At 37.8% G+C, this 12,227-nt stretch overlaps 1 protein-coding gene across 6 annotated transcripts in view; it reads left to right on the forward strand.

Moving 5' to 3' along the window:
• SYTL3 (synaptotagmin like 3) overlaps positions 1–12,227 on the forward strand; it is a 32,155-nt gene that overhangs the window by 12,836 nt on the left and 7,092 nt on the right. For all 6 annotated transcript variants that reach the window (XR_002437447.1, XM_021392906.1, XM_021392904.1 and 3 more), the window contains 6 exons: positions 1,226–1,277; positions 2,603–2,669; positions 3,245–3,317; positions 6,467–6,591; positions 8,483–8,626; positions 11,143–11,321. Coding sequence is in view for 5 of the 6 variants with exons in the window: in XM_021392906.1 (XP_021248581.1) it covers positions 1,226–1,277; positions 2,603–2,669; positions 3,245–3,317; positions 6,467–6,591; positions 8,483–8,626; positions 11,143–11,321 (640 nt within the window). In the remaining variant the exon portion in view is untranslated. The remainder of the gene's footprint in view (positions 1–1,225; positions 1,278–2,602; positions 2,670–3,244; positions 3,318–6,466; positions 6,592–8,482; positions 8,627–11,142; positions 11,322–12,227) is intronic.

Raw genomic sequence — 12,227 nt, forward strand, 5'->3', positions numbered from 1 at the left:
GCTGCTGTAGTTAAAGGAGTTAGCAAGTGGAAAACTTTCCAACGGCTGCTTAGTTATGTATTCTTCAAGCCTTGAGAGAGTGCCCTCTTTTGGTTGGATAATTAAACACGAGTAAAGCATTTACTGCAAACTTAAGTTTGTTACAGTGAATTTTCTCATGTTGCAGAATAAAAAGAAGTTATATCTGAACTGCTTTTTCATTAATTTTCTGTAGCTTCTACCTAAAAATCATATTTTCATGAAAGTGGTGGGTTACCTTTACTGAATAGTAAGTTAAATCTAAGAAATCATTTAATGCTACAATAAATCAAGATATTGCTTATTAATGACAGAGCATTACATCTGGAGTTCTGATTGAAATTTGTAACATCGTTAAGTTGCTTATTATTCCTACCCCCACCAGAATGTATTACTTACCTGTAAGTAATGTAGTTAATTATGTTTTCAGCAAAGCGTGGATCACATGCTACTGTTCTGTTCTGCTATCATTAGAGATGATTAGTGATTAAAACCACTCCTGTGGCATTTGTTGCATGCATTTAGCCATTCTTTCTGTTCGTGGTCACTCAGGAGCAAACTGCATTTTTATGAGCCTTCATTGTTTGTGCCTGGTGGAGCGCTTGCTCCTTGCTGTTCTTTACATCATGTGGCTGCTTACCTGAGGAAGTTGACATGGTTGCTATTTCCCTGTGGGAGTGGGGGGGGGGGGAAGGGTTTTGTGTGCATTTCTGAGCTAGTCATACATCGTCCAGTTCTCTAGTAGAAAGGGTGAAGGGAATTTTTATAAGATACAAGAAATTACCATGTGCCTACTCTTGCAGTATGTCTTGAAGTTTTACATAATGTTTGAATTTTATGGTTTAATATATGTTCATGCGCTGCCAGCTGAGGCTGAGGGCACTTGGCAACTTGAAGAAGTGGGCCCATTGGCATCCCTGTGTGATTGTCCTCAGGGTTTTGTGAAGAGCGTGTCCGAATGTGTCACCTGGAAAAGGAGAAGGTGAAATCACAATAACATTTGTGTTATAGGAGAGATTTGTGTGTTGCCTTGCACATGCCTTGATTTATGAGATGGGGATTGATTTAATGTATGTTTGCATATACACAAACTCCTGTAAATACAGGCTATTTCCTGAAAAGGCACTGATTTTTTTAAAAACTGCTGTGCAGGCATTAGTAACTGCTGTTGTTGCCAAGTGACTCTTTTTTTTTTTCTCCTTCTCAGGCAGACATGAAACAGCTGGTGCAAAGCTCTTGAAATCTTATCAGAAGCTGAGGTAATACTGATAAAAGGACAAATGTTCCTAGGACGCCAAGACTTTGCATAGGAAATATAGCTGGTTTATAACACATGATATCACTTTGTATTTTTTTATTATAAAGAACAAATTTAGATATCTTTGGAGTACAAATGATAAAAATATAGGGGAAAAAAGCACGCTCTAATCTCCTGACAACCCATTGGAAGGATCTCAAGTACAGAAAAGAGTACTATTTTTAAAGTAATAGTTTCTTATTGATTGGAAATGAAGGAATGTGCAGTATTTTTGTCATATCTACTTATATTTTTTGTGTACCTATTTTCATCATTGTTCAGATTTACACACTATTTTTTTAAATGATGAGAGGCAAAAATTATTAGGTATAATAGCAATAACATTTTAATTGCTCAGTGGCAGATTTTGCTGATTTGATAGCTTTAGAATATGAGACAAGTGGCTCTATATTCAGGAAAATGCATCCCTTCTACTTTATACTGGATAATACATTGATGGTTTGAATCTTAAGCATTACCATGCTTTAATTATCACCGGTGATAGATAAGTGGAATAATGATCTCTTTAAAATGGTATTGTAGAAAATAAACTCTATTTTTTTTAAAGTAAGATACAAAGTGGTTATGTCAATTTTATGATAATTATCTGGCAAAGCATAGATGCATGAGACAGAAACTTATAGATAGCTAGATATGATCCTGAGCAGGGCTGCATAAGGACTTGCCTTTACCTAGATAGAGCATATGTAAAAGGAAATCAAAAGGAAGTTAGCTTGCTGCCTTTTGGGTCTGTGATTGTGCTACGAGAACAGACTGGAGTCAGATTTAAGTATTTATTTATTTACAGACCAGGGTTGTTGACAACAGATGAAATGGCTGGAATGCTGTAAAAGGTCTCCAACAGCCCTGGACACAGGCAAGGAAGGATCCTTGTAGTATTGTAAATAAAGATAACTGCTTTCTGAAAACATCTCTGAAAGAAAAATGGGGCGTGTAGCACAGGCATGTCGCAGCATGTCAGCGCTTGGGACACAGATTGCACTGCTGCCAGCGAAAATAAGTCTAGAAAATCTATCCTGAATTATGTATTTCTGATTGTTTTAAGTTGATAAGTCTGCCTAGGGCAGTCCTAGATTGAGGAGGAAGAAAGGCGGACTTAATTCTTACAAACACAGGCAATAAGCCTGTCCTGCAGCAGATTCTAGATCTTCAGATTTTGCTGAAAAGGCAGATAATAAAGATACTGAGCACGTATTTAGCTTATTTTTCAGTGTATTAGCATGAGATATTAATTTTTGCACTGTTTATTGTCTCTTAACTTTCTAGTAAAATTTCTATTGTACCTCCAACTCCACCTCCTTACACTGAACCCACAGCAGGCAGTAACGTGAAGGTAAGTATACCTAAGTGCAAAATATACGTAGATATTCATGCACCTCTCAGGGTTCCACTCATATGTAAAATGCTAGCTAAAGAAATGCAGTAAGCAGTGATAACTGTTGGAACATCATACTGCCATGTAAATGTTGCCTTATGTTGCTTTTTTTTTTAAATGCTGCATTGGCAGTAGAATAAAGGTTAGGGTCTATCATGAAAAATGTTTTCAATTCATTTCCACTTCTTGAGGGAAGTGATTAACCTGTACTTTGTGCTTGTATCTAGAGTACTTTGTCTGAGTTTTGGGTTCTTTACTGTAGAAAAGATGATGATAAACTTGGAACATATTTAGTAGAGAGGCACCAAGAAAGCTGAGGCTCAAGCACTTTTCCTGTAGGGAAAAGCTGTTGGACCAGAGCTTGTTCAGCAAAGATGGCTTTAGTGGATCCTGTAGTGACCTCTATCACCTGTTGACTGGGATTTAGCAAGGTAGCAAAGCTGGGCTCTTCCCAGCAGTACATGGCGGGAGGAGGAAACTTTATAACAGCAAATACTTAGTGTTTTCTTACTGTTGGACTCTTCCATTTGCAGGAACTTGGACAGTCTAAAAGTTTTAATAAATCTGTGGAAAACTTGTTTTTGTCTCTCACAACACATATAAAAAGTAAGTAGCTTTTGCTGCTTTTGTATTCTAGAATAACATTGTTGAGCATCTCAATTTTTTGTCCAAATTGTTGGCCATGAGATAGTTATAAACAAAGGGTATTGACTAATTACCCATTGCCAAGTCTGAGCAAATCAGAAAAATAAAACAGTAGCTATGTTACCAACCGAGAATGCTTTTCTTATAAAGATGTAAAAAGACTGTGTAAAGTCATTTTTAAGTTTACTGGATGTTCAGATAGCGTACCTTTAACTCAAGTTAGTGCTGAGAAATAGCTACTTTCTACTGTAGTGATCTTCCTGTTAACTGACAGAAAGGTTCTTTCACAGAATCTTTTATCATGTAATCAGAATGTAATATTTTCTTTCTCTGGCACTTTTCAAGGGAAATTCCTCTTTGTCTGTCTGTCTAGATGTTTTTGTTTGTTTGTTACTAGTATGTGCTTCTAAGAACCAGCCAGTTCCAACAACTTTGTTCATTCTGATACTTTTATTTCCTTCCATTCATTTATGCTGCTTGCTGTTCTTTAGGGTGCGGGCTATGTTTGTACCTCTATGCACTGGCAGCCTGTCTTTGTGAAGAAGATATCAATGACCAGAAGAAAAATACCCTGAGTTTTATGGAGATTACAGGAGCTTGCAGATTTGCATGCATTTGAATCAACTTTAGTATTTTTCTCTCTAGCTTCATTTGACGTAACTCAAATATAAGATTAGGTATCAATAAATTTGGCTTTAGTATCTTTCTACTTTTCCTTCTAACTCTTATCTTAGCCCTTATGCACAATTTCCTCTTCCATCCATCATGAAGGCCTGTTCTGTTTTCCCCTAACTACACAAATTTAATATTGTATCTATGTGAACACCTACCAAAGCTTTGCAGAGATACAGTATCTGTCTCTCCTGAACAGAAGTGTGGTGCAGGATACCATAGGATACTTTGTCACTGGAAGCATCAGGCTTCGTGTTAGTTTGCAGCCTGGTTGTATCCCACAGTTAGTGTGCTGTAGTCCAGAGCGCCATCAGGACCGCAGCAAGTTATTTGAATGGTTCACTTCTACTAAAAGGAAGGTCCTACTCCCCCATATCTTTCCTCTGTTGTGTATATGACCTTGTGCTGCCATTGCTTAACCTGAATTAACACCAGTGTTTCTGGACTTCTCTGGAAGCCAATTAAAAGAGCAGACTACTAACCTAGGCAAAACAAATGGGTACTTCTCTGCTGGTTTGTCGAGTTAAATTGGCTGAAGCTGGAGTTCATATGTTGGAGCCCGCACAACAGAGGGTGCTGGACCATGTGGCCAGGAGTCAGGGAGGGAGGAGCAGCAATTACAGAGCGGGGAGGGTGGCAGCAGGTTGTTAGGTCAGATGAGCTGTATCTGAAACCCCACTCAATTGATGTCATCTTCAGTTAGGATAAGAACCTTTTAATCTGTGAGAAAATAACAGGCTGTTACAATTACTAAAGTCAGTAATTAAAATGTAGGGAAACCCTAATAGAGGGGAGGACTTGGGCTTCACTACTGAAGAAACTAGCTTTTTCAGACAGTGTGGCCTCTTAGTAAAACCTGGTGCTTGTAAATGCTTTCAGTTACAAGGGTCTAAAATTAGTGCTCTGTATCTTACTTAGATAAATATGTCTTGATTTGCAGAGGTTTTTAACACACCTAGCTCTTATGTATTGCAGTAAATAAACCTGGAGAACCTAGTTCTGAACCTGCCTCTGATTCTATCACTGGAGCCAATGATTGTGTACATCTGAGAGCAGTAGGAACAAAGGATTAGCACGTGCAGCTCAGTGCCTCTGTTGCACAGTCTGCTCATGATGATGTTACCTCCTGTTCTGGCATGATTTGGCAGCAACAGGAGATTATAGTCCAACAGTTGCTATGTGGTGGATGTAAAATGAGTTGCTGGTTGTAGTCTTACAGTGCAAAACTACTGTTGGAGCAATGTTCCCATCCTGCTAACCATTTGGGTAGAAATGCCAAAGGAGGAATAGACCTGAAAAGTAAAGATGCATGTTTTTTCCCTCAGTAACCTGTTTTGTAACTTGTTCATTTTAAGAGAGCGTGAGGCAAGCTTTTGTTCAACTGCTTGGATAGTATTTACTCTTAGATCTCTCACTCCAGACTCTTCTTATGGTTCCTGTTTCTAAAAACCTGGCTTCACTTACTGTCAGAGATGACTTAATTGAGCTTACTTATAAATATGGCACATGATCCCTTAATGGTACACAGAGTGCAATAAATATCTGACAACTAATTGCTGCTAAGAACAAAACTAATCCGAAGTGGCTTTAAAAATCACACTTGAGAGTGCCATTATTTTTGAGTACCATATTAATATACTGTCTGCTGTCTGAGGTTCCTCCACAGAGATTTGTGTTATGGGAGGAACATTTATTTTTTCAGGATGAAGTAGATGTGATAGCTCTTTCATGTACCACTTCAAAGTCATTAATTCTTCATGAGAAACTTTCTAGGATTTATGACAAAGTGTCTGCTGCTATGCCTGCTGATTTTAATCTCCAGAAATTGCAAATGACTGCTGCCCTTCCCTTTAAATGAAGTTCTGACTATACCCTGAGGAATAATAATTTAAAAAAAATGTGGTGCACTAAACATCTAATTGTCCCATAGATTTATTTGACATTACACTAGATGTAGTTGAATTGGATGTAAGCTTATCCATATAAGTAGCGTTCTTGAAGTCAACAAGGGCTACTTTTCTTCTTGAAATTATATGTGATTTGGGAACAGAGTACATAATCTCTCTTGTTCATGTTTTGAATTAATTTCTAAATATTTTTCAGTATCTCTGCTTTCTAATTTCCACTGTTATGTCACTGTATGTTGTTATAATGATCTTACTTTTATCCTGAACCAAAATACTTGACAAATCAAATGGTATATAGGAACTGTAGTAGCTATTTCTGTTAGAAAAGTGTATTTGATAGCATGAAACAATTTCAGGCAAGCAAAATATAATTAGACAAAATGGGTTGAGTACATGCCATCCCACTTGTTTCTCATTAGGAGTTCTGTAGCAAAACCGTAGGATAAGTTTGAAAAATACGTTATTTGCCTATAAATCTACAAGGTTGGTAGCGATGTTTGTTCTAGTGACTTCTTTTTGTGTTCATTTCAGAAATCTCTAAGTCCCAGAATGATATGGCTGACAGAAGTCTTCTAACGACAGATTATGGGCATAATGTGGAAAGAAGGAAGCAAAGGAGGAGCCAGTCTGACACAGCCATCAACATTACGAGCAGGGTATCCAAATTGCTACACACAAACTCTAGCTGGAAGAGATGTTTCAGGGGTGGAATTTAAAAATCATGACTTGCATGCTGGGATTTTGCTTTCATTTATGAGCAGGGCTTTAGCTGATGTTCACTAAATGTGGCCAGAACTCTGATTCTTCACGTGATTTTTGACTGAGTCTCCACACTTGGTCTCAGCCCAGATTTGAGATGTTAACTGGGATTTTACAGAGACCATCACACGGGAAAGGGTGGGTCACTTTTCTCTCAGGTGCTCGCAGCCTGTATTGGGACTAATTGACATCTGCTCTATGTGACTGTTGGACTGTGGGGGAAGTTCTGTTTCTTGTCCAGGGTTGCTTCATCCCAGGTGCAGAATCTGGCATTTGCCTTTATTAACATGCCAGAAAGTACTTTCGTTTTTTCAGAGAATTGAATTTTTTTTTTCCCTGGAGAGTATGCATGTTTTTCCTAGGAATGAACAGGAAATAATAGATGGAGCTGCCCTTTTGATTATGTTTAGTATAAGACTGGGGCACCACTTTAGTCTCAAGAGCAAGATCTGTGTCTCGTGTAAGACTTTCATATTTGTGGTATGCTCTGAGCTTGATTCCTTTAGATGAAAATTGCAAGAGATTATGGTTAAATTCAATAATAGTGGGGGAGAAAAATAATGCAATCTCAACTACTGCCAGCAAGCCTTAAGACTGAATTTAGGAAGTTAATTGAATAGCATTTTCTAGGGCCTCTCACTATCAGCTCTTCAAGTTCATTAGATGAATTTAAGGAATGAGGTGCGATTATACCTAACTCTCTGGGAGAACAAACAGAATTGTGCAGGCTTTAGAAGCTGTTTGAGGTGTGTTTATACCTGTGGGTTTCTGTTTCTGTGACAGTGGATGTGTGCTGCTGCAGAGTTAGGGCTAGATGTGAGTCTCGCTTATGATCTGATGCAAAACTTTTCCTAGTTTCCTAGGGCTGTTAAATGTATATAATCTTTTTTTTTTTTTGTGCTAATAAGTCCTATCCTTTTGTTGATTCAGTCACACTGTCACCTTTCTAGTTTTTCAGGTAACCCTTGTCATACAATTGTTTTCTTAGTTTCTAACTCTAAAATTTCTCAGCTCCCTCTTTTCTTTTGAACTCATAGATTTTATTGTTCGGGGGTAATGCTGTGTCAGAATGAGCCATGTATGCCAGCCTTCTGGCACTTCATTCTGTTATCACTGTTATTAGTTGTAACAGGGGTGGCTGAAGGTAAATCTCAAGGTGTTCTACTACGTATCTTTATTTTCCACAGATTATTGGGGTTTTTGTGGGAATAGTGGGAAAGTGAATGGACTTAAAGTCAAGAAAAACACAGATCTTTTTTTTTTTTCCCTGTAATCAAAGCTAAATAAGAACTTGTCAGTTTGCTTCTATTTCCAAGTTTTTTTCAGCCTACATTCATTCTTGTGTTAATAGACATGGGCATGTGTCATGTATTTTACAAAATACTATTTTTGTTTCCTTGAAGGCAAGATTTTTTTTTTTGCAAAATTACTGTTTTGTTAAAGACTAGTAAGGCCTTTTATTGATTATATTACTACTTTTGGTATGTTATTTGTAGACTATGATTAGCAGTTGCTGTGGTAGTGAACCATAGCTTAGGTGGCAGCATGTTGATTTTAAAAAATTGTGAATATAATGAATGTACTGCCAGCTGAGATGGGCATGTTGTAAATCAACATTTAAATGAAGTTACTAGGTTCTTCTTGGAAGCGTGCCATCTGTGTGACATTGATTAGAATGAGTTGAAGATATTTACTTAATTTTCTTGTCATACCATTCTGAAGGAATTGAGGTTTTTCTTCTTAAAAAATAAAAAAAAATAAATAAAAACATTGTTGAATCTCTTACAGAAGAAAAGTACACCCAGTCTTCAAGAGCTCTTCTATGGGGCTCAAAATGACAATGACATTCTTACCAAAAGGAGTTGCAAGCAAGAGGAAGACATAACAACCAGTCCCACAAGTGATGCCGTTTTCTGTGATGGCAGGAAACATGTAAGTTGAAGTGTGAAGCACAACAGATCAGGTACCAAGTGGGAATTGATGTAAAGCTAAGATATTGACGTATATTACAAAATGTAAGAATTTTGCTTGAGTTTCTTTCTGATTAAATGCTGACTGCTTTTGGCATAGCCCTTGTGGAGACACTGTGAACTTCTTGCGGCATAAGCCCAATACAATTAATAACAGATAACTGATAGATGGACATAGCCATTAATAGCAAATAACGAATGTATCACGTTCCTCTGAATTTTGCAAATAAGGCTAACATTCTTTCCGTTTTGTTAGTATTGAGAACCTGAACACGATTCTTTCTAGACCAGTAGCTAGCTTTTTTTATAACTTCATTTAACAGAAGGGTTTTGTTATTCTGCAAGAACTGTGGTAATGCAAATGTCGGTGGAAATTCAAATGTCAGAACGTTGGTGAATGAAGAGAAAGCTGACAGTTAAGGAAGTCGAGGGAACTGTTGATAGGCTTAGAGGATGTTACTGAAACTTCCTCTGATGTTTTTCAGCATTTTGAATACTGAAAATTAGGGAGAAGGAAGCTAGTTGTAAATGAATTCAGTACGTTCTTTAAAGTCTCTGTGATTAACCATGGGAGCTAATTTCTATGTATTAGCGATGAGGTTAATCAGAGTGAAGCGTCCAAAGAATCCATCACTGATCTTGTAAAGAAGAGAACTAAAATGGCTTTTGAGGAATCAAAATTAAGACAACCTGCTCCCTTCACAAAGGGTAAAAAAAAAAAAAAAAAAACAAACACAAAGGATTTTGACTCTCTCCCTGTTTACTGAGCTGTGGAGTCTGAGGTGTTGCACTGACAAATGGATAATGATTTCAGGAGACGCATGAGTGATATCTGCATTGATTGAATATATATGATTTCTGTTCAGGTGGGAGATGTATGTAATGGCACTCGATCCAAATATCATTAATTAGAATAGCTGTTCAGCTTCTAAGAATGGGAGGTCCTATAGAATAAATTTTGGGTCACTTTTGTAGAACTTCTAGTAAGATACATGAGATAGGAATGCACACAGATTTATTTTTTCTTTTTTAGTGAAAGATTTTTGTTGAAAATAAACGTATTTTTGTCAGAAGAATAAAAATATTCTATGTCAGGATGTGAAAGAGCAGAATTGAACAAAGCTGCAAGGGATTGCACTGATGTGCATCTTGTGGTGAGAGCAAGATTACATGCAACTAGCATCAAGTCACAACAGCCCTAACACTTCTTGTCACTTCCTTAGTAAGCACTCTGATCCTTGTTTCATCAGGTTTGAGCTTATAAGATTGAGTTGATAGCTTCTTTAAGTAAGCTGTTGCCGTGAATATTAAAATTACTGATTGGCAAGCTGCACATCTGCAGCATTGACGAGAGCATTTTGGCAGGAGCATCTGCACAGAAGAAAGATATGATCTTTTAAACACTACACTGCACTCTTAGCTGCTGGGTTGTGCAATGCAGAACTCCTTGGTTAACTGATCCTGTGTGGGTTGGTGCTGTTTTTTAGAGGGAGGAGTGGTCTAACACATTTTAGCAATCTAGGATGATGTCACTGTGAGATTAATCCCGACGACAAGCTTGTCCTCGTGACATATGATATGTAAAAAGATGCTAGAGCATATCTTAAAGAGGATTACTGTTGTTGAATGGAGACCAAATTATTCTGATCGAGTTGACAGTTTGTTACAGTGAGGTCTGAATAGCACTAGCAAGTTACACGTCTGTGCTGGGCCATGGAAAATGCTGTAGACTTTCCATTTGTTTCAGTGTCATGGCTTCTGTAAATGCTAGAAATAAATCCATTTAATATATATCTGGATGGAGAGCATTCAAACCTTTGCCCCGCAGGAGCAAGTAGGTGAAAAGAGAACAAAGTGGCTGGGGTGAGCCAGAAAACACCTTCCTGATGCACTGACTTGTGACAGCTGGATGTCTTTGTATATTAATATTTCCTGAGCAGTCTGCTGCAGTATGTCATTTTTATATGGAATTGGGTGATCTTGTAGAGTATTTACTGGATATGCAATGATGCTTTTGTTTCCTTTAATGCCTAATAGAACCTAGCATCTCAGCGATGGTGCTGTAAGCATCAATAGCAGTCTAGTTCTGTAATTCGTGGTTTGTAAATTTCAGAGATTTTTCTGTAACTATCACTTGTGGACGGAACTCTCTTCCTTTCAGGTACTTAGTTCATTTTATGATGGGAAACCATGTAGCAATTTTACTGGGACACAATTTCTATATCTAGAAATCATCTAAAGTAGTACCTTCTTAGCTGTGAGTTTAATGGAGTAGAAAAGGCAGAGCTGTAGAAATGTGATTAGTTACAATTTTCAGGGTGGCTGTGGAAGCAACAGAGTGATTTTTATACACGTCACCTGAAATCTTCATGATTTCCAGTAGCTCTATAGTCAAGGTACTACAGACATTTGAGGGAAATAAATGTTTTGTTCTTCTAGATCTGAAGCAACATTTCTGAAATGTTTGTCTCTTCTTAGGGGAGTTTGTATAGTCTTAACAGCACTTGCACTGAAGCTGGCAACTTTGGCAAAGCTAACGTCACAGGAGAAATAGAGTTTGCCATTAGATACATCTTCAAAGCTTGCATCTTAGAAATTTGCATCAAGGGATGCAAGAATCTGGCTTATGGAGAGGAGAAGAAGAAAAAATGTAATCCGTAAGTATTTTATAGAGAAGGAGGAAAAAACAGAATATTTTGCTTATTATTTTGAAGGTACTTACGTACGCTGTAATTGAAATGGATTAATATAGGATGGTTTGCTGTATTAAGACTTTCAGAACATCCAATACGTACCTGTACTTTTTACCTCTCTGCGCTGGAAAGCACACGCTTTGTATTAGCAGTTCTTCATTTTTGTTTTCACAATTTTCTGCTGTTGATTGTCTCTTTCCCTGCCTGTGAGCAGGCAGCTGGTTATCTGTGTTGCTGATGAGCACCTTTGGATCTCGAGAGTGGCAGTTTAGATTCTAGCTATTAAGTTGTGCCTGCAAAATTAATACACGTGGATAAAACATGAGATGGAAAATTGGAAGTTGAGTCACGTTACTAATTCATCTACTGACTCAGTGTGTGTTACTGCCACACGCATCGACTGCACACATATTACTATGCTTCCATCTTCCTCATCAGTAAGAACGGAAATTTCAGATACTGCAACACTTCTTAAAACTTAGATTTAGGTTAATAATCATGTATTGTCATAAGAAGTGCGCTTGCTTCTGTGGATAAAATAATGATTGGTTGGACAGCTAAGCCTTGGTGGTTTGTTTGTTTGTTACTAAATGATCTCTGATCAGGCACTAATCATTTGTAGAAAATTACCAAGCAGAATACCTAACTACATATTCTTGTCCCTGCTGTCACATGGTTTCAGTCACCTTCACTCAGAAGGAATGTGGCTTTGCATATCTTGTGGAGGAAGCTCATAAAGATGAGCTTGGTGATGAGAAGAACCTTGCTGGAAAAGCAGCTCGTGGAGCAGGACTGTGGGAGTGCTTCAGGAGTGGGTCAAAGTTCTCTAAGTCCCCTGGTGATTTAGCAAGGCAAACAGTTGGGGAAAGC

This window comes from Numida meleagris, chromosome 3 (assembly GCF_002078875.1).
Source record: "Numida meleagris isolate 19003 breed g44 Domestic line chromosome 3, NumMel1.0, whole genome shotgun sequence".
NCBI lineage: Eukaryota > Metazoa > Chordata > Aves > Galliformes > Numididae > Numida > Numida meleagris.